The sequence below is a fragment of the Balaenoptera ricei genome, chromosome 17 (genome assembly GCF_028023285.1).
Source record: "Balaenoptera ricei isolate mBalRic1 chromosome 17, mBalRic1.hap2, whole genome shotgun sequence".
Taxonomy (NCBI): Eukaryota; Metazoa; Chordata; class Mammalia; order Artiodactyla; family Balaenopteridae; genus Balaenoptera; species Balaenoptera ricei.
The window spans coordinates 16,238,645-16,261,199 of NC_082655.1; the positions used below are offsets into that span (position 1 = coordinate 16,238,645).

General features: G+C 43.8%; 1 protein-coding gene across 3 annotated transcripts; it reads right to left on the minus strand.

Moving 5' to 3' along the window:
- Positions 1 to 2,080: 2,080 nt before the first annotated feature.
- NTAQ1 (N-terminal glutamine amidase 1) lies at positions 2,081 to 19,870 on the minus strand. 3 transcript variants are annotated; one of them, XM_059902095.1, is made up of 7 exons: positions 19,554 to 19,631; positions 18,907 to 19,175; positions 13,930 to 14,029; positions 13,089 to 13,139; positions 8,753 to 8,901; positions 8,000 to 8,124; positions 2,081 to 2,770 (listed from the first exon to the last, which is right to left on the minus strand). In XM_059902095.1, exons 3-7 carry the CDS (start codon positions 13,930 to 13,932, stop codon positions 2,661 to 2,663), a joined length of 438 nt encoding a protein of 145 aa, XP_059758078.1. In that variant the 5' UTR covers positions 13,933 to 14,029; positions 18,907 to 19,175; positions 19,554 to 19,631; the 3' UTR covers positions 2,081 to 2,660. The 3 variants fall into 3 exon arrangements, with proteins under 3 accessions (XP_059758078.1, XP_059758076.1, XP_059758077.1); XM_059902093.1 differs by lacking the exon at positions 18,907 to 19,175 and having other exon boundaries at positions 19,554 to 19,870; XM_059902094.1 differs by lacking the exons at positions 2,081 to 2,770; positions 18,907 to 19,175 and adding an exon at positions 5,503 to 5,844 and having other exon boundaries at positions 19,554 to 19,870.
- Positions 19,871 to 22,555: the final 2,685 nt, after the last annotated feature.

The window sequence follows — 22,555 nt, forward strand, 5'->3', positions numbered from 1 at the left end:
AAAAAAAAAAAGTAAAATGCAGAACAATACTTTTAGAGTGTTACCATTTGTGGGAAGAAAAAAACCCCAGAATTTAATACATAATGCTATATGCTTCCATGGGCATAAAAAAATTCCTGTAAGGATAGAAAAGAAACTGAAAACAGGTTGTTTCTGGGTAGGGAAATCAGAAAACTGAAGGTAAGAATGGGAGGGAAGAGTACTTTTCACTATATACCTTTTTATATCTATTGCGTTTGTACAATGTACATGTGCCATCTATTTTTAAATAATCAAAAATTAAACTGAGAAAAACCACACACAAAAAAGCATTTGTCTTTACTTCCACTGCTAACAACCCCTTCTTCTGAAAGACACAATCACTTGTAAAAGCCACGGTAATACCCACAATCAGGTATAGTCAGTTCTATTGACCTGGGAGCCATTTTATATTGTGTTTTGCTTTCCCGTCAGATTCTCAGAGATACCTTATTTCTCTTATTTTCATAGTCAACTACAAATTCTATTTTAGTCCCCTGCTTTTCTTGAAAGTTCCTCTTTCCAAACAGCATTTATCAGTATTTATTCAGTTCTCTCACACATATTGAGTATAAAGAGAAGCAAATCTGACCTCAGAGAAAAATTAAGCACAGAGAGACAAAAGAAACAGTTCCTGATAAAATCAACAATTCTGAAGAAAAATCTTGCAAGGGAGCTTACCTTTCAGTTAAAAATGACAGCGATCCAACTCACACAAACTGAAGAGAAAAAGGAACCCACTGGTTTGTATAACTGGCAAGTTCGAAAATTGGGGTTGGTTTGAAGCAAAGAAAGATCCAGGCACTCAGAAATGTCCTTGGGGCTCCCGCTCTGCTTGGGTGCATTATGCAGGCAGGCCTTTCTTCTGTGGCAGTCAAGATACCCACCAGCAGCCCCAAACTCCCAGGGGCCCTAGCCCAGCAGTCCTGATGGACAGAGAATTATCCTCTCTTAATGTCAATACAGCAATTCCAGAGAACACTGTGACAGGCTATTCCTAGACTTGTCCAGGGGTGGGGTCCAAGCCTGGCCCGGTTTAGGCTACATGCCTCTATTTATGGGCCACTAGGACTATATACAATATATGATATACTCAAAGAAGAGTTCCCCAAAGGGCACTGTAGGAGTGGTAGGTAGAAATAACAGATGTCCTCTATTGCTTCTAATAAGTCATGACAACAGCCACTGGATATGTTAACATAACTATAAACCTTGCTCATCACACTGATTAGAAATAGGGGGTTTTCAATTTCAAGGCAAGGTGGCTGGAAAGTTCAAACTTACACACACAAGATTGTCTGACTGGTCTGCACTAGACATAATTTTGAATACCAGATTGGAAACCTGCTCATAAATTGGCAGGAGAAAAAAAACCCCAAAAACCAAAGCTCCAAAAAATGCAATTTGTAAATCAGATCACAATCCTTTGGGGTCTCTGAATTCTTTTTGCTCAGGGCAAAGTATTTCTGTGGTACAACCTGCCAAAATCTATCTTCGTTATTGTAGTCACATACTTTTTAAATGACCATCTGAAACTCAACAAAGTTATCTAAGTTTAGGGTCTATATTTAACTCTAAATTATAAAAATAATTTAGATTGTATTTCTATTCCTCTTACCGAAGTTGATTCACTTTCTCCCAGCATCTTCCAGGTCAGCCGAGCCAAACGGATATATGGTCTTTCCTTTGACTGACTGACTGACTGACTCCTGAGGAAATGACTGCAGGTGTCCCTCCAGAGCACAAGGCAGAGGATTTGAATGGAAGTTTCTGAGTAAGCAGAAGACTCATCTAAGAGCAAAGGTTTGCGCAGCCCTGTTATAAGAAATTTGCTCATTTTTACAACAGAACCATGGAGGACGTGAATGAGAGCTAGTGCTATATGCTGGTTTAATACGAAACATCTTTTATCTGGAATTATATGATGAAAGCCAAATTTCCAAAACATCTTCAGGAAGGAAGACTGATCAATGTATTTTAAAGCAATGATTCCCATCTATAATTGAGACATTCTTGGGTATCCCAGATTATCAAAGAGGGACACAAAATCTTCAAAACAAAATTAATTTAGGTCAATTTTATTTAAAAACATATATAAATAGGCCAAACAACACTTAAGCCTGAGAGGGCTGCGATCTTTGCTAAGAACAGAATGAATGGTCCAGAAAGACTAATACTTATTGCTGATTGAGCTCCCAACGTCAGCCCTCTTCAGGCAGCAGCACAGTCACTAGCAAACATTTTATGGGCACCTTTTATGGGCATTAGAGATTCACAGAGCAACGGGCCACAGCCCTGCCCTCAAGGAGCTTACAGTATAGCTGGAGAGACATGAACCATCCAAAACAGACACAAAGTCCACACATTTATCATAACAAAAGCAATTACTGGCATAAGTCTTCACATTTTTTAACAAATGAGCAGTAGGAATATCTGAGCAACTACATCAAGTTTCAACCTCACATACCAAAAAGAAATTGTTTCTATTTATTCTTTTGTTCACTTATGCTTCAACTCAATTGAATTAAAAGAGGAAAGCATAATTCCAAGCCAAATGTACCATAATGTTTGCTGTCTCAGATGAAGGGGTGGATTGTTCACGTCCTAGAATTTCTCCATGGCTCTACATCCAGAGGTCAATTTCAGTAGTTCTGACTGCCAAACCGATGTACAAATTCAGACAGTGAGTAGACGGCTCCCCATCCTACCTCAGGATCCATACTGATAAAATCATTCAGGTTCATTTTGGAATCTACAAAAATACATGAAAGAAATGTCCACTGAAAGCACAATTCTGGCTTAACAGCAATAAAACAACCCAGAAGACCAAAAGTAGGGAAAATTATTCAAATGTTTCATAAGGGGTCAATATCACATCTCTGGTATTCTTGTCTCAAATGTATAACATCAATCTAATCATGACAAAACATCACACAAACCCAAACTGAGGGACACTATACATAGTCAATGACCAGTACCTTCAAAAGGGTAAAAGTTGTAAAGAAAAACAATAAAAATTAAAATAAATAAATTGTCACAGATTGAAGGAGAATGAGATGAGGAGACATGACAACTACATGTAATATCCTGGGTTAGATTCTGGACCAAAAAACAGAAATAGGGGGAAAAGTTACAAAATTTAAGTAAGGTCTGTAAGTTAACAGTACTGTGTCAATATTTTCATACTGATTTATTATTTTCTTGATTTAGATAATTACACTATGGTTTTCTCAGATCACCCTGGAATCTGAGTAAGAGGTATACAGGAGCTCTCTGTACTGTTTTAACCAATTCCCTAGCAGTCTAAAGTTATTTCAAAATAAAAAGTTAAATGAAAAAATGCATAAATAAGCAAACTGCCAGTTTACTGGATACAGCTGCCAATTTATAGGAAATACAGAGGATAAAAAAGAGATACAATCAGCAAAATCCAGACCGTTTCTCCCAGATTCATTTCTTCAACAAATAAATTACAAGAAAAAAAAAAAAAACAGAGAGTGGGACTAGGAATCTCTACATATTAAAAAAGACTCTAAAGAGACATGCCAACCAAGCACGATGGGGGGGTTGTATCTGGACCTTGATTCAAATGAACAAACTACATGAAAAAAGATTATGACTTCATGAGATAACTGCGATAATCTCAACACTGACTACAGAGATATAGGTTGATTTTAAAGAATTATTGTTAATTTTTTTAGATGTAATAATGGCATTGTGGTCATATATTTTTTAAACTAATCCTTATATTTCAGAGATTCATACTGAAATATTTAGAGTTGAAAGGATATAATATCTGGAATTTGCTTCAACATAATACAAGAAGGGGGAAAGTGGATGGGATATACGTGGATGGGATATCAGCCGTGAGCTGATAAATGCTGAAAGTCTAATATACTGTTCTGCCTTGTTTTGTATATGATTTAAATTTTCCATACTACAAATTTTTAAGTGTGTACAGAGATGCTTCTACTCATCAAAGAACTGTTATGGGAACTGCACTTCCACCACAGACTGTCAGAAAAGTGGACAAAATATATTTAGCGACTGTTTCCAGACACTAGACAATGGGCAACACACGACTGACTGCTAAGAAAAGAGAAACAAGGGCAGGAGCTGTAGGATCCCTCCAGCTCACTGCCCGGGGGGCTGTTTCCAGACCACAGCACTGAGGCAGGGACACAAACAGCATGGGAGTTTCCCGCTGATGGGAAGACAGAGATCCAAGTTCAGGAGGGCCTGGCAGCTACATGTGAGGGACACAGTGTGGTAGAGGAGAGAACTACGCAGGGAGTGTCCCGGATTTCTGCAGAGGGAACTCACTCCTCTACCCCTAAGTCTTTGGTTAAGGACTAATCTCATGAGGCCAGGAAAGAAGCACCAAAAAGCAGTCAGTCTAATAACTCCCAGAACTTGCATGGTCCCCACCAGCCAGGGTAGAGAGAACTCATAACACATGGGCACTTTATAGAATCCTCAGAAGGGTCACACCAGAGCAGTGGGGCTAAATTAGCCCTGGGTGAAAGGCTGCTTTGAACTAAAAAAGCCTAAAACCAAGCCCTGAAAGGATCCAGCTGACCCCCGGGAATTTAAGTGCATGCCAGAAGCAAATCCAACACTGTTTTTAAAAGTACCTCAAATTCACAAAGCCCGGCACCCAACCAAGTATTACGAATCACACAAAGAAACAGGAAAATATGACTCAACACCAGGAGAAAAATCAATCAACATTCACAGACAGAAACGACAGAGATAACAGAATCAGCAGACAAGGACCAGCTATTATAAACATGCTCCGTATACTCAAAAGGGTAGGGTAAAACATGAGCATGACAAAGAGGGAAATGGAAGATATTAAATCAGCCCCAAATGGAATGTCTAGAGATGAAAAAATAAAATAGGTACAATGAAAAAAAAAAAGCACTGGATGGGATTAACAGCAAATTAGTTAATGAAGAAGAAAAGATCAATAAATTTATAGACAAAATAATTATTCAAAATGAAGCACATACAGAAAAAGTCTGAAAAAAAAATGAACATCATTGACCTAAGAGAAGTAACAAGCCATCTAACATACATGCAGGGGAAGGACAAGAATTTTTTTTAAAAAAGGGGAGAGGTCAGAAAATATATTTGAAGAAATAATGGCCAAATGTTTCCAAATTCGATGAAAACTATAAATCCACCAATGTAAGAATCTTAACAAACCTCAAGTTGAATAAGCCTAAAGAAAACTATGCTACAGTCCATCATAACCAAATTGCTGAAATCGAGAGATAAAGAGAAAAACCTTAAAAAGCAGCCGGAGCAGGGAAAAAACACACACTACATTTAGAGAAACAAACACAAGAACAATGGCATGCTCCTTAATCAGAAACTAAGCAAGCAGAGAACAAGAGAGAGACACCTTTAAAAAACTGAAAGAAAAAACATGTAAAACTAGCATACATTACCCAACAAATATATCTTTCAAAAATGAAGGTAAGCACTTAGGATACAGAAAACTAGAAACAGAGTCACTCCCACCCTTACAACAAGAAAAGCTAGATAATCAGCAAAAGCAGGACTTCTGTTGAAGTCATCAGAGAGCCAGGGATGCACGATGACCAAGGAATCCAAAATAAAGGAAAAACAGGCACCTCCCAGGAGAGATGGGGCAAAAGTTCTTGCTTACCTGGGGTAGATGCCAGACTCCATGCAAGTCAGCTAAAATCTTTAACAAATGGCTAAATGAAACCTCAACTTCTGAAATACAACTGTATTCATTTTCTAGGGCTTTTTAATGTAAGTAAATAAAGATGATTACGATCTGCAGGCATTCATTACCTAATAACATATAAAAATAAAATAAGAATTTTTTTAATTTTTAAAGATCAACGTATAACAGATCAGCACTTGCCTATAATCTCCCCAAGAGGCACTACAACATTTCTGTTTACATAACACTGGTCCTCCAGCTGGGCTCAAATTAGCCAGTGTTACTATAACACGTCACCTGAGACAAGGCGATGCGAGGTAAACGCGGACAAAAGGCAGCAAAGGGCTCAGAAAGAGAAGGGAACAAATATGGTAGACCCTATAACTCAGCCCAAGACTTGGGAAATGTCCTTAAGAACTGAACCATCTGTGGCTGGTACTGGAACTGAGCCTTCAGAGCAAGGCTGCAAAACTGTGAATCTCTGTTTCCTTCTTTTTTCAGGGAGGGGAGAAAAAAAAAAAGAGTTCCTTTATTTAAAATACACTAAATGCTGAATTGAAAATAGTGGGCCTGCCGACACATGACCACCAAAATTATTAAATGTATAGGCTTAATTGTAATGTGCAACACATCAAATGTACTAAATTTTAAGCCCTAAAGGCCAATTCCATAACTAAATGCAGGGGACCAAGGAAAGCTGCTATGAAAAAAACAAAGCTGCATCAGTTTAAAGTTTGATGTCTTCTTGAACCATTTTTTTTTCTTTTTTAACCTTTTTTTTTTTACAAAGCAATACTAATTAGCTAAAGGTAATTCCCCTGTCTCCTAACTTCAAATACATTCCTTTGATAAATACAGGGCTTGAAGTAATGGATTTACCACACAAGGACCATGAACATGTGGTTAAATTACTACACGAGAAACCAGTATGTTTATCCCACATTCAGAGCAGATTCCTTTGAGTCCCAATGTCAACCTCAGGAGGCCCCTGACGAGCTAGTACATAGAAGGCAAAAAGAGATACCGCGCTCCCCGCTCCTGAGCACAGGGTACTAATGGAGCCTACCTCCTTCCAGCTGGGCACCGGGGGCAGGCGGAGGGCTGAACCTTCACGCGCTCCAGTGCACGTCTACCAAGTGAAGAGTAAGTGTAAATAAGATGTGAAGGGGTTGGCACAAAGCCTGGCACCTTTGCCAGGCACCTCCTGGGAAGTAGTCATTAAAACCCAAAGGAACGACCGGGGCTGACAAGGTGGTGTTTACTGAAGGTCCACGACGTGTCAGGCTCTGCGTTAGTGCTCACGTGTAAAAGAGAAACGGGGAGCCGTGCAAGCATTGTCCAGACCACGCCGCATAGCAGGGTTTGTGAGACTGAAAGCAAGACCCATGATGCCCCTTCCTGACCTGAGCTATCCCAATTCTAATGGTGAGGCTGGGAACCAGGTTGGTGAACCCAAAGTAACTCCAATATAAACTTTAAAAATCATGAGAGCTTTTCACAGAGAGCCTCAAAATTCAGAGTTGGAATCCTCTTTCAGTGTTCACTCACTTCAAATACACCAAATATATTTTTTACTTTCTCCCGTGCTGAATTCTGAACACTAATGTCCTATTTTTCTGGCATCCTTCACAGCTTACAGAGCATTTTCACTCAGATGGTATCATCCTTGTGAGGGGATGTTCCACCAATAAATGGCAACGTTGCGAATTAATTCCCACCATAAATAATGTTTCCAACTCAGGTGAATGCCAAACAGTAGTAACACGGTGAAGAATCTTTTACCTACTTAAGTCTCGAGAAAGCACATAAATGAGATGAGTGGGGCAATAAAACCTGCTAGCTCTCACCTCCTTCTAATGCAGATTTTGTCACAGAGCCAGTGAAACGACATTTCACATATCCCAAAGATGCACTGGGAATTTCCTTCACCATCACGTGACACCCACCACGGCAAGGCACTACCAGTCCCACCGCTAAGCGGCACAAACATGCAGATCTCCCCAAGTCCAGGGCGCGAGCAGCAGGTACACCCAGCACTCCGGCAACAGGGTCGTGGTTCGGCTCCCTCACGCCTTTCCTCTCCCATGAGTTCTGGCACCTTCCGGTCCTGCGCCCTGTGCCTTCATTTCTGCATCTGATAAATGTAAGAACTACACTCCCTCTTACCTCTCACCACTCAGGGAGTCTTACCCGAAGAACAACGCGCTTCTCGTCCCTGGTTAAGGGGCCACGCTCATCTGCACAGTGATGGGCAACCCCTGTGAGAGGGCGTCCTTGGCTCACCTCCAGTCTCAATGCAGGGATATGATGGAGGAGGTTCTCTCCAGTTTCCACTGGAGTCTTTCATGTGAGATCGGTCAGAAGCAAAGTTCTTCAAATAGGAATCTGCGCGGATCACTCTAAATTTCCTGTACATAAACCAACATTCGTTTATATCACAGTTGAAATTCTAACTCAATTCTCATATAGACTCATTTTCTATGACATGCACAAAACTAGACAGGCATTTTTGTACTATTAGTGATACACAAATATATATGTAGCTTTAATACCTGTTAAAGATGCCATGAGAAATGATCAGCTGAAATCCCAAACTACAAAGGCATGGAAGTGTACCCGGTTGCCTTTACTTACTCAGTGTATATATGAGGGGCAAAGGGCGTAATTTCCAGGTGCTGCCATCTCAGCCCTCAGACTTCTGTCATCACCAGGCATCCAGCTCCGCCACCCCACCACCCACGCACCCAAAACGAAGAGTATGAGAGAAATCCCCAAAACGACTGTTAGAAAATGTTCTGGATCTCATCACACAAATTTTTAAAGACTGCCAACCTTTTATACAACGGACAACCTTTAAAACTTTAAAACATTTTGAATTTTCTGTAGAGCACATGATTCTCAAACATCAACTCAATGGTGAAGCCAAGACAAGTGATCTTTACAAAACCAATGCAAAAACAAACACACAAAGTAACGCTGTCTAATTGTCAAGGCCCAACTTCAGAAAGTAGGTAAATCCACCCTGAATTTCCTCACCTTCTGAACTGTGGATGGATGTCCTCATCAGACTTAAAGGCATCTTCCACGTAAGTATCAAAGGGGCAGGGAAATGGCAGAACAGTGTCAAGATCATAAATGAAGCTCTGTCCTCCACTTGAAACATGAAGCAAGACAACATGGTAATCCTAGAAGTAAAAGTTGCTGAAGTTAACCAGGTTACCTTATGATGGTGTATTCCAAGGTTATAGTAATAATGCATATATATCATCAAAAACAGATACAAGGCACTTCCCTGGTGGTCCAGTGGTAAAGAATCCACCTTACAATGCAGGGGACGTGGGTTCAATCCCTGGTCAGGGAACTAGATCCCACATGCTGCAGGGCAACTAAGCCCGCGCGCCACAACTACTGAGCTCGCACGCCTCAACTACAGAGCCCGCGTGCCGCAAACTAGAGCCCATGCGCTCTGGAACCCGTGCACCACAACTAGAGAGAGAAAACCCGCACACCACAACTAGAGAGAAGCCCGTGTGCACCAACAAAAGATCCCACATGCCTCAACGAAGATACCACGTGTTGCAACTAAGACCCGACACAGCCAAAAATAAATAAATAATAAATCTTAAAAAAAAAAAAAAGTTGAAGCCTTAAAAACAAACAAAAAAACATATACAAGACTAAGACAGTCCTCCTTATAATAGCAAAATAAAGCAAACACAAAACCCTGAAAGCAGACCAAATGTCCAGCGACAGGGAACAGTCAAATAGTGGAAATGTTCATGTACATTAAATGTTCACCTTTCGATCCAGCAATTTTACCATTAGGGATCCAGCCTATAGAAGTATGGCCACATGCATGTAAAGGTATATAAACAAAGAAAATCTCTGCAGCACTGTTTATAACACTGAAAATTCAGAAGCAACCAGAAGTCCACCAAGAGGGGAATGGTTAACAAATCACGATGCAGCCATAGGACGGAGTCCTACGCAGCTGCTAAAGAGAAGTAGGTAAATTTTTGTGGAAATTGGACTAAGTCCATGTTACACAGTTGGATGGAAAAAGCAAATTGAAGATTATGTATTATACATTATTTTTTAAATTTATGTGTATATAAAGACAGACATGTGCATTCAGAAGTACACATGCATGCATATGAGTACAGAGAAACAAGTCTACAAGGATATTCTCCAAACCATTAACAAAGGGGACAGCTTGAGGTGAGCCTGGAGAGGGGAAGGACTTTAAAATGTGGTTGTTATTGTTTTTAAGTCAGCCAAGCCCTAATCTGTAGCCATTAAGGAAGAAGAATACAGACAGCTTCTCCTGCACAGCTGGGTCCCAGCGCACATGTGAATTCTCACTCTCACTCCCGGACACGGGGCACTGCCCAAACCAGCTAAGGGCTGGAAGGGACGTCAGGGAGGTTTATCAATGGACATGAGGGCAGTGTGATGCTTAGAGCTCCTCAGAAGAAAAACGCGCTCACAGAGAACAGCACTGCGAGATAAAAAGTTCAATCACATTAATACAATGTTAGAAATACCATCTTACATTTCTAGTACTTCAGAGCTTACAAAGCACTTTCTCAAACGATGTTTCATTTGACCCAGTGAGGTGGGGAACATAATTGAGACTGGAGATGTTGCACCATCAGAGCTGAAAGTGCTTCCTTTGGCTCCAGTTCTATCTTAGAAAGCAGAATAGCATCGGAAACGAAAGCTTATTCCCTGTCCTCCCCTTAATGCATCCTACCCTCCAGATACATGAACTAAGCGCCGCTCCCCCGGTAACAGTCCACGACTCCCTTCCCCCAGGCGTGCTCGTTACTCGGCTCCATCTGCATCACCTTCTCCTCCGCTCTCCGCATATCTATCACTCAAGCTCCGGCTCAGATGCTTTCTTCCCCATGAGCCCATCTTTGATCTTCTCCCACCCCTGCCAGAAGTAGTCTCCGCCGTATCCAAAATCTGTTTCTCTCTTGACGTCTTCTATGCTGTATTACTGTTTTGTTGGAAATATGTACTCCCTATTTTTTTGTGGGAAACCATGCTATTAAAATACAGATACGAAGATGAGAAAGATAGGTCCTTACCCTCAAGGAGTTCCTAGAGAAGCGAGTGGGAAACACAAGTCAACTGCTGCAGACCAACGAGATGATGAGGTAATTCAGCGGAGGTGGGAGAGCACGCAGGCAAAGGCACCTGAAGCGGGGCCACCTGGCTCAGCCTCAGCCCCACCACCAGCCAGCTTCCTCCTCTATAGGACGGAGATCACTGCGGTGTTTACCTCACAGTATTACTGAGAGAATTAATGAGACTACTATGTAAATAATCAGCCTTATAAAAAGCCAACCAAGGTGTGGGGGGGTGGGTGTGGGCGGGGAGGAAAAGGCAGGCAACTGCTAAGGAGCGTTTCACTGAGGAAAGGCTGCCGTCACTGCCTCTTGCCTGAAGGGGAGAGCTTCCCAGAAGGAGGACACAACTTGTGGAAAGGCACAAACAGGGACTCCCCTGGCGGTCCAGCGTTTAAGACCCCACACTTCCACTGCAGGGAGCGTGTGCTCATCCCCTGGTCGGGGAACTAAGACCAGGGAACGAGGTGCAACCCAAAAAAAAAAGAGAGAGAGGAAAAAGCATAAACAAGGAATATCCTTCTGGTTAGCTCGGGTCCATATTCCTACTTAACAGATGGTTGGTGAACTCGAGAGGGAAAGCAGGTCTCAACTAGGAGTCACCTTCACGGCAGAGATGGGGAACCAAGGAATGCAGATTCCAGCAATAGCCTCACTCTCTGAGTTGGGTACAGAGCTTGTCCAAATGCCTGGAAAAGACCCAGTGGGGCTAGAGGCAGGGATGTCCACTTAGAGAGTGATCAGTTCCTTCAGGGATCATGCCTCTACCCACTTAGGGAAGCCTACCCATTCCCTGCAACAGAACAGCAGTGAGACCCAGATCAATCTGCCAGAGACTTACTCCACATAGAAAATCTGTGGGGACACTTCCTGAAACAAGGTTCCCCACCCTGAGCCGCCATGAGCTGCTGTGTAAAGGGGGACAGGTCCTTTCCCTGCGAGTTTCCTGAAGACAGGAAGCAAGACCGTGACTCAAAATCAGCTGAGCACTTCAGCAATGGGCATGATTGCCAGGGCAGATGGACAGTACGCAACTGGGGTTACTGTAGCTCTGCTAACAATAATAGCTAACTCTTCTAGAGCACTGGTACCAGATACCAGGACAATGCTTCAAATGCATTATCTCACCAAAGCCTCCAGTGACCAGAGGAAGACACCGAAGAAAGAGCGTAAACAACCTGTCCAGCTCACACAGCCCACCAATGTGAGGACTGGGGTTTAACCCCAATGTGTCCGACTCAGCCTGCACTCCTAACCCAACACTGCTGGATTTGGGCTTCAATGTTAGAGCAGCGGATCCCCTGCTGGTGAAGGAAGCAAGAGCATGAGGCCAAGGATTTCAGTCTATTTTGAGCGTGGCATATAAGAGGCACTCAATAAATATATGTTAAGTAAGTGAATGAAGCCAATTCAAATGATATCTTATTCTAAATAAGCATCAGAAACCCGATGTTTGTTGCATTATCATGAATGGAGTTTTACTTTATCTTCATGTTTCTTAGCATAATCAATTCCATTCTTCAGGGGACCAGTTTAAGGTGACATATGGATGTGTACCGGAAAGGACCCAGCCCTGACAATGATCAGCTAAATGACCCTGAGCTAGTCACTTTGCCTTTCTTGGCTTGTTTCTTCACCTGAAAAATGAAGGGGTTGGAGCAGATCCATGTTTTCCAAATGCCAGTCATATTCACTCAGAAGTTTACTAAGAACACTAACTCCTGAACCTCTAGATCGACTAGATCAAAAACCTTTATTTTTTTTTTCTTTTTTCTTTTTTTTTTCTGCCATGTCGCACATCTTGCAGGATCTTAGCTCCCCGACCAGGGATTGAACCCAGGCCCCTGCCAGTGAAAGCCCTGAGTCCTAACCACTGGACTGCCAGGGAATTCCCAGAAACCTGTATTTTTAACAGTCTCTGGATAATTCTACTGTGCAGCTGGACTAGATACTGCTCAAGTTCCTTCCAGTGCTAAATAGACAAGAGTCTAGATAACAAATATATCTGCTACATCAGCCATTTAAAATCATTCCTATAATAATTTCAAAATTAAAAGAAAACATGCCCATAAGTGCTTCTACCTTAGACCAAATAACATCTATCGTCAGGAAGTCAAATTATTAATAATTATCATAGTCTTTCTCTACTGCCCCATCATTTCTGCTCTACCAAAACATAAAGACCACTCATGGATTACAAGTACTATTGCATCAGAAGCTGTCTGTGTTGACCATCTTACCCAGATCACAGGTCCATCTCCAGGTCTTGCCTGCTGTTTCCAGATAGGTATCTACAAAATACAATAACTCTCCTAAGCCACAACTTCAGTTAAACCACTACTAAATTCTTTAAAGCAATACATACATGAAAAATAAAATATTTCTAGGCAACCAACAATCAAGGTGAAAGAATGAATGGATAAGAAGAAATCCAAATCCTTCCAAGTGTCCTTAACAATGAAGGAGAAATAATTAATTACAAGATGTTTTCTGGAGAGTAGAAAGAGACCTAAACTAGGAATTTGAATTCCTGGCAGGTTCAAATCTTGCTTTCCCACTTAATTATTCATGGGACCTCCCTGAGTCTCTATTTCCTCATCTATAAAACGGAGACAGCTGTCTGGACCTCGTCTACTTCACAGGGTTTCCATTGGGATCAAACAAGATGATGCTCGCAAAAGTGCTTTACAAAATATTAAGGGCTTACTTTTCTTAATACTTCATAGAAGTTTACTACAGTTCCATTAAAACTCCAGAAACAAAGAAACCTTTACTTCAAACCTGAGAATATGTGCCTCTAACTTAATTTAAAAATTAAGTTTAATTTAAAATGCTCTAACTTAATACCTAAAGAAAGTAGATTTTATTTGCATAAACATACCATCACATATTTCCTTATCTGCAAGTAAGGGACTAAGCTCTACTAACTCAACCATGTCCTGGTAGGAAAAAAATCTCATTCAAAAACAAACTTTAAAATGTTGCTGTGTTTTATAAAGCACATTTTAGAACAGTGCTAAACCCATGGTCTATTTAGCTTCTAATGTAATCTTAAATTTCCACAATCACTCCCCAACTTACCATCTTCCTCTCATTAGATATGAAGACAGCATAACACTCTTCTAAAGGATACTGGTCGTGGTTTTTGATGTATTCACAGAGCTTCCAAATATTTTCTTCACTGAAATAAAGTAATTGTTTAATCAATATAATTAAGCAAGAACACTCTATGTCTTTCAAATTTGAACAAAAGACTGATAATGACATTTAAAAAAATTGGTAGAGACCTGAAACACCATCTCATCCAACAACTGGCTAACAGTTGAACCTTCTCAAAAACATCCCCAGCAAGGGACTTTGCTGGTGGCGCAGTGGTTAAGAATCCGCCTGCCAATGCAGGGGACACGGGTTTGATCCCTGGTCTGGAAAGATTCCCACGTGCCGCGGAGCAGCGAAGCCTGTGTGCCACAACTACTGAGCCTGCGCTCTAGAGCCTGCAAGCCACAACTTCTGAGCCCACACGCCTACAGCCCATGGTCCGCAACAGGAGAAGCCACAGCACTGAGGAGCCCGTGCACCGCCACGAAGAGTAGCCCCCCGCTCGCCGCAACTAGAGAAAGCCCGCGCGCAGCAACGAAGACCCAACGCAGCCAAACATAAATTAAAAATTAAAAAGCTTTAAAAAAATAAATCCCCAGCAAGCTGTTACCAACCTAAACTGCGCATGGACCCCTCTGCAGACGCAGAGCTCGTTACCTCTGTCAGCAGTACTAGGGTATGGAGGCATTTAATAAACTACTCAAATGCTATGGCAATATTCCATAAGCTTTGAGTCCAGGGACTTGAGATACAGCTGGAACTCCAACTCAGCCACTCACAAGGTAAGAAGTTTTGGACATCTTGACCTCGCTGAGTGTCTGCTTTTCTCCTCTGTAAAATGGGTATAATCACATCATAAACACTCAAGAAATCTTAGTTAACATTGGTTTCCTGCTCCCCTTTGGAATGGGGCAGGATGGGTATTTTGTAGGAGGACTCCTGACTGGAAAGTATCGGGACAGCGATGTGATATGTCCAGGAATTCTTTTGGAGGGAGCCCCTTGTGAGTGGTATTCCCTGAGCCTCTCCGGTACGGAAGAGGTCCTGACTTTTAGAAAGTTCTTCCTCATACTGAACTGAAATCCACCTTCCTTATACTTCTGCCCCAGCTGAATCTCTTCTATATGAGAGGCCTTCAGCTATCTGAAGCAGTGGTAGAGCCCTCCAAGTAAAGCAGTGTCCAGTGCATCAAACCAAGCCACACTGGTAGCCACACTCCAGCATGGGCAAGCCCAGTCACTCCTGGCAGTATTCACAGCCCAGGCTTTGGGGTCCTGTCTTCTTCTAATGAGTCACACAGCACCTCCGCTCAAAATTAGCTACACCAACACCCTGCTCACACAACTGACTCGATTTGTCAAAACCTAATTTCCAGCCACCTACACCATGCTACCCGAAAATGAGGCAAGACACAAACGGCACTGAGGACTGGCGCCTTTCTGTGGAAAGACACACTTTCCCTTCAGTCTTGCTCTCGTCCACCTGTCTCAACGCTCCATACAACTAGGCTTAAAGTACCGAAGTTGAAGAAACATGAATTGTGGACACATTCCATTTCTCTCAAACAGGAAGGGTCAAAAAATGTTTTTCCGTGTGTTCTTTGTTACCCCCTAGAAGCTCACAGCCCCAAGTTCATGAGCTGATTTGGTTGCTTCCCTCTGCCTTGGTTCCCTGTGAGTTTTGATGTCTTAGTGACTTAGTGCATAGAAGCTTCCTCCATATTTTGAAGCAGGTCCCTAAAACATTGTCTGCATGTTCAAAATAACTGAGGACTTGTAGATATGAAGATACACAGGGCCCAGTTTGTAGCAGCAGGTACAAAGGGAAAGAAGAGCAGCTGGAGAGAGAGAGAACGTGTTTTGTACATAACGTCAAACAAATACTTGTGAACATGCCTTACACACATCCTGTAAGTGTTGAAATAAAAAGCATTCTAAAATAAAAAAAAAAAAAAAAAAGTACCGAAGTTGAGCGTCTGTATTTTTCTATGATTTTGTTTTTCCCTAAAACACCTAAGAAGCCTTAACAGAAAAAAATGGTGGTAGAGGTACCAACAGGAGATTGCTACTAATTCTACAGGATGTGTAGCACGGAGTAACAAAATTTTACTGTTTCAATGTGACATGTAACACGTAGTAGCTAAAATTTTTTTAATCTGGATGTTCTCAGACCAAGTTTTGAGAAAACATTTGTCTGCCCATCCTATAGACATTTTGGAGAGTTGACCACAAAGAGCCTGTGATGTACAAAGCACTGTGCTAAGTGCCTGGAGGATGTAATGATAAATTAGAGCTCACAGACGTTCAGAGGAGCCCTACAGATCCATAAATAAGTAAGCGTCATAAAGGCCATAGAACATGCATAGAGCAAACACAGAGGAGGGAGTCATTAATTCTGAGGGATACAGGACGATGGAGGAGGTATAGGTCAGTGGGTGCTCCTTGATGTTCCCCTTCCCCCTCCCAAGAATGGGCACAGAGTTAATCCAAAAAGTTCCTGAATGCATATGTACCACAAGCACTAGTGGTAGGCTGAACACACATGTAGCCTGGACATACTCTGCTATCACTTTTCAAGTATGTGCGAATGTTACACAGAGAAAAAGCAAAATTAAACATGAGTTACTGAATTTGCAATTCCTTTTTCTGGATTTTTTTTTGCAAGAGTACAATCAATATTATGGAGGAGGATCTCGAGACTTTCGATGCTAATAAAAATAAGAGGGCCTTATCCTTGGAAATGCTGGGAGTCACTGCTGGAATAGAAAGTGCCCTGGATCGGGTGTGAGTCCTGGAACTCATTTAACTGGTTAAAAAAAAAAAAAAAAAAAAAAAAGTGGGTGATAATAATAATGCCCCAGGCTGTCAGCTGATTATTTGGGTAGCAGAAATGCTGACAAAGCAGTATTAGGGCTGGGATTCTGCAAGGGTTAACGGTGATGGGCTGAGGTCAGAGAAGCATGCAGAAGGGGAGAATCCCTAGCACACAGCAAGTGCTCAACAAATGTTTGAAAAAATCCAGAACAATTACAACAGAATCAAAAATGCTTTGCAAACTGCACAGAGCCACACAAACATTGGCTTCCACTATTATCATTAAGTTGGGTCTTAAAAGATAAGTAACATCTGACAGAGGCTAACAGTAGTAGAGGAGAGGCATTTATTTCAAGTTAGAAGCATCTGCAGGAGCAAACGTAGAAAGGTGCACCTACCTGATGTGTTCAGACAGGGTAGAGCACTGGTTCTCCATGAGAGGCGATTTTGCCCCCCAGGGGACATCTGGCAATGTCTGGTGACATTTTGGATTGTGATAGACTGGGCGAGGGTGGTATGGGCATCTAGTGGGTAGAGCCTGCCATACACAGGACAGGCCCCCAAACAAAGAATTTCCATGCTCAAAATGTCAACAGAGGCAAGGCTGAGAAACCCTCGGGTAGAGCAGAGACGGCAGGTTCACAATGAGGTCAAAGGAACAGGTGGTGACCAGATCTTCAGACGGCTTGCTACACTCAGATGACAGACTTTATTGTCTAGGCCTGAGTTCCTTGAAACGTGATTGATGGACCAAACTCAGACTCCTCTACCGTGCTGCTCACATATCCAGACTCTCTGGGGTAGGACCCTAAATCTGCATGTTTTACAAGCTCCAGGTGATTCTCTGGCACGTTCATATTTAGAATGGCTTTGAGCAGTGTGAAGCCAGCTGAAGTTAAAGACCTAATAGGCTAGTGGAGAGCTGGGCAGAGATGCTTGTTAGGAAGGACTGAAACAGGCCCCAACGGCCAGCTGAGGAGGGTCTGGCCCATGGCTGAAGGAACTATAAGGAGACGTTCTATTAAAGAGACATTCACCTCCTCCTATTCTTCCACCGGACTGCTCCACTCGAATCGTGGAGGCCTCCTTGTCGTTCCTAGAATACTCTCGCACGCTTCCTTCTGAGAGCCTCTGCACCTGCTGTTCCCCCTGCCTGGCATGATCTCCTGCCAATACCCACAAAGCTCCCGCCCTCTTTTTCTTCAGCTCTCTGTTCAAATGTCATTTTATAAATAATACCTTTTGTGGTTTCTGGAATACAAAAGAATTTCTTAGGGATTTTTTTTTAATTAACATCTTTATTGGAGTACTAAATAAATAAATAAATAAAATCTTTAAATATCCTAATAATATAGTGAGTCATCGTCCCTTACCTTGTTCTATGTTTCTCATAGCACTTAACACTCCCAAACATGGCTAAACTTGGTTTTGTCTGCTTTCCCCCAACCAAAATGTAAGAAGTACGAGATCTTACCAGGGAACATGTCTATTTTCTTCACTGCTGTATCTCTAGTGCCTAGAATCATGCATCACACGCTCCAATAAACATTTACTGAATGAATGAATAAAACAATCAATGGATGTTAAGGACAAGAACTAACAGGACTGAGGTGAGAGACAGGGCAGAAGTAAAGTGCAGAAGAAGCATGGTCCCACCATTGCAGAGGTTCCAGGTTCAGCACCACCACTGGCTAGATGTGTGACCTTGGGCAAACAACAGGCCTCTCTGTGGCTCAGTCTTTTCGTGAGGAGAATGATAACAAAAGACCTATCTCCTAAGCATGGATGGAAGTACTTGGCACTAGGCTTGACATGCAGTCAGAGCTGAACAAATGGGGAGCTCTTCATAGCAGCGGTTTGGTGACCATCTGAAGGAGGGAAAGGTAGTTTTAGAGGGCCCTAAGGTTTTTTGTGCAGGGACTGGAAAGTGGGGTTAGAAGTCATTATTCAAGCAAGGGAAAGGTAGGTGGGAGAGTGAAAAGGACCAAGATAAGAGTGGTGATTCAGCCACAGAGGTGGCCTAGGACAGGGGTACAGTGTGTGGACTCCAGAGCCAAACTCTGCGTGTAAATCCCCATTCCTTCACTCACAAGCTATGTGGCCTTAGGCAAATTACTTGCATCCCTCTGTGCTCCAATGTACTCACCTTTAAAATGGGGACAACAGTACCGACCTCCTCGTGTAACTGTGGGGCTCACATGACTTCGTTTACATAAACGTCTCAGAACAATGCTTGGCATACATCAAGTGCTACGTGTAAATGTAATCACTATTATAATGACGACACGGCGGTTCAGATCCTGGTTTCTGGTACAAAAGGGCCTGACGGGCTGCTATTAGCTGGGTGATCTTGGGAATGTTACTGTAAGATCTTTGCGCTTTCATTCTCTTCCAAAATTAAGATGACCTTCACATCTGTGTGAAACCACGCAGGCTTCAGCAGAATAATTTCCAAAGGCTCTCTGCGGTCCACCCTCCACCTCCAACTCCCCTTCCTGGCCGCCCAAGCCTTGAGATCTGCTGACAAACGTCCAAGCGAAAGGAGCCGGGGAGAAGTAACGCACCACCGACCCTACCACTCTGGCGAATACCCACTCACCCACCCAAACGCCCACACTCGACTCAAGGAACAAGGGCTGCAACTCCCGCTCCCTCCTCCCCTCAAACCGGAAAACTCGCCAGCCAAGGCCCCAAGCGCCCCCGGGGAGGGGCCGGGAAGAGGCGGGGCCCGGCTGCGACGCCGCGGTCGAGCGGGCCAGGGAGATGCCGGGAGCCGGCCCCGCGCCCCCTCACCAGTAGCAGCTGTTGTAGACACAGGCGTCCCGCGGGGGGCTGGCCGGCTGGTAGTGGGCGCCTGCGGCGGCGGAGACGTCCCCTTCCATGGTGGGCCTCGGCACAGGCCTGAGGCGGACCGACTGGACCAGCCCCGCGGGCAGGCTTCGGCGAAGGCGTCGGCGCACTACGCGCAACGAGGGTTCGGGGGACGGAGTGGGCGGAGCTCGAGGCCGCTGGTGGCGTCCCCGGGTGGTGGGGCCTAGGGCAGGGTAGGCGGAGCCTGGGCGAGCAGGCGCGCAGGATCCCCGCGCACGGAGTTTGAAGCGCGCGTTGCAGATTCCGGAAGGGTGGAGCCGAGGCGGGGGGGCGGGGGTGGTGGTGGTCAGTGGGCGGACGCGAGCTGCCCTGGGTTGGTGGGGCAAGTCCTGTTGGGCGGAGCCTGGGCGGGGCGAGCGACGCAAAGTCCCGGCGTGCGAAGCTTGGAACGAGGTGGGCGGAGCTCGAGGCGCGCAGTGCTGGTCCCGTGAGGGTGGAGCCAGGGCGACGTAGGCGGATCCGGGGTTGGGTGAAGGCGTGAGTTCACAGTGGGCGGAGCCCAGGGCGAGGAGGACAGCGTGGTCCCTGGTGGGCGAAGCCCCGCCAGTTGGGTGGGGCCAGGGGCGGGGCGGAGCGGCACGTGGTCCTAGAGCGGCTGCGGCGCCAGGCTTGGTGGAGGTTTTGGGAACAGCGGGGTTGTAGTCAGCGTGGGGGAAAAGGGGGTCACCGGCTGGCCGCTTGAGAGAGGAGTCAGGGGAGGGCTTGGAGTTGGTAAACGGTGCTTCGTGAGTCTCCGAGGAGTCTGAGACCCTGTAACCTGTTGCCGGCTGTGGCAGATGAGACTCGGAAGACTCCACGTGTGCAAATAAAATAAGAGGACCTCTGTGTGAAAAACAAAGGTTTAGTTTGAGTCTGGAGTTGGGGGGGGGAGCGGAGAGGATGATGGGGGGAGGTTAATTCCAAATATATTGGCTCAGAAAGGTATAAGTAAGAACAGTTTTGAAAGGGTCCTCATGATATCCTTTTTGTGTTAATCATATATTTGTTTATTTGCTGGCAGTCTGGAAGGAAAGACACCAGATTGTCAAACGTTTATCGCTACGTGCGCCACAATTCCTGAGCCTGCGCTCTAGAGCCCATGAGCGCGCCTAGATCCTGCGCTTTGCAGCAAGACAAGCCACTGCAATGAGAAGCCCGCGCACCACAACTAGAGAAAACCCGTGTCCTGCGACGAAGACCCAACCCAGCCAAAAAGAAAAAACTTTTAAAAAAAAAGTGTTTATCTCTGGTTAATGAGTGGTATGGAGGACTATCACTTTAGACTTATATCCTTCTGAATGTTTAAATTTGCAAGTGACATATATAGCTGATCAGGGTATTTCCCATTATAAAAACTTAAATTGTTAGATTATTTTATTGGTTTTTAGATTCTCCCAATCTCATGAATTGTAAAGCCCAAAAGTCCTAAAGACTTTGAACATAAGTCATTGTGTCAGTGTATTGCCTCTCAGGTCCAAATACATACTTCAACATAGGCTCTGTGATAAAAAATGGAATTCCTTTAAGCATTTCTTCTTTAAAGTGAGCACGATATTAAGCCTTCTCAGTTAAGTTCGCTGGAGGAAGAAGCTTCCTTCAGTTTCTAGGACCTGACCAGAGTTAGGAGTGTGGTTAGGAGAGACCCGACCAGAGTTAGGAGTGTGGTCATGAAAATATCCAGTAGGGTCTGCTCCAGCCGCAGGCCCAGACTCTGTCCTTCTGCGACCTTGCAGCTTCAGCCTGGCAATAACCTTTATGCAGCCCTCTTGACACAGAAACCAGAGCCCCGCGAGGCCTGCAGGCAACCACCTGCCCATTGTCCTTCAGCAAGCCTTTTGGGGGGCAGGGTCACACACTGAGCAGTCCTTCTGCCCCCCCACCCCAGTATTCCACCCAGGCCTCTTGAAGGCCTTCTGTCCCTGCTGGCCCCCAGGTTCTCGTGGCTACCCACAGGGCCGGTTGGTGATTGCTCGCCTCCACCAGCTTCTCTGCTGTTTGCCTAGCAACTCCAGACTGCCTGCAGCCTAGCTAAACCAGCAAACTTCTCTGCTATCTGGTAGCCAACCCATGCGTTCTCTAACGAGATCCAGACCCCTCTCAAATTTGTCCTTGCGTACTCTCCCTCAGCCCTAGTTACCATATAGTTTCCTTTTATCTTACAGTTCGCTTTTATCGTAGTTAATTCTTGACATTCAAATTCCCTTGTTTAACCTACCATGTGGTTTCTTCTTATTGGACCCAGACTACTGCAGGACTTTGAAGCCAAACTAGGTAGGTTCTACTACTTACTATTTGTGTGACCTTGGGCAAAGTTACTTCACCTCTCTATGCCTCAATTTCTTCATCTAAAATGAAGTTAATGATAATAACACCTACCTCATAGGGTTGTTATGAGGGTTGACTAAATTCATGTATATAAAGCAGTTAGAATATGTGCTGACACGTAATAATAAATGTTAGCTAGGACTTCCCTGGTTGCACAGTGGTTAAGACTCCGCGTTCCCAATGCAGGGGGCCCGGGTTCGATCCCTGGTCAGGGAACTAGATCTCACATGCATGCTGCAACTAAGGAGCCTGCAAGCCACAGCTAAGGAGCCCGCCTGCTGCAACTAAGACCCAGCACGGTCAAATAAATAATTTTTTTTAATTAAAAAAAATGTTAGCAACCACAATTTGTGGTATAATTTCACTCCATTATCTCCAATATACCGTATACTCCTGTCACTGAGTGTCTTACTACTCCTCAGACACTCTAAAACTGCAAAAGGTATACATATCTTCTATCTAATGTGTGCTCTTTCACTTTCCTTACTTGCAGCTTTTCCCAGGGAAAGTTCATTGCTGCCTTCCATTTTTGCACAGCTTTTTTTTTTTTTTCTGTTTTGTCATGACTTTTTAGTCATATGTCTTCAATACTATTATCATCTTAAGTAACTCAACCTGAC

What these genes read in the sequence shown, in the direction of transcription:
- NTAQ1 (XM_059902093.1), bottom strand. Translation starts at nt 19,642, where the DNA reads ATGGAAGGGGACGTCTCCGCCGCCGCAGGCGCCCACTACCAGCCGGCC. An exon ending in GTCTACAACAGCTGCTACTG is followed by an intron (nt 14,030 to 19,553) that starts GTGAGGGGGCGC and finishes ACTTTATTTCAG; the next exon opens with TGAAGAAAATATTTGGAAGC. An exon ending in ATCCATCCACAGTTCAGAAG is followed by an intron (nt 8,125 to 8,752) that starts GTGAGGAAATTC and finishes GTTTATGTACAG; the next exon opens with GAAATTTAGAGTGATCCGCG.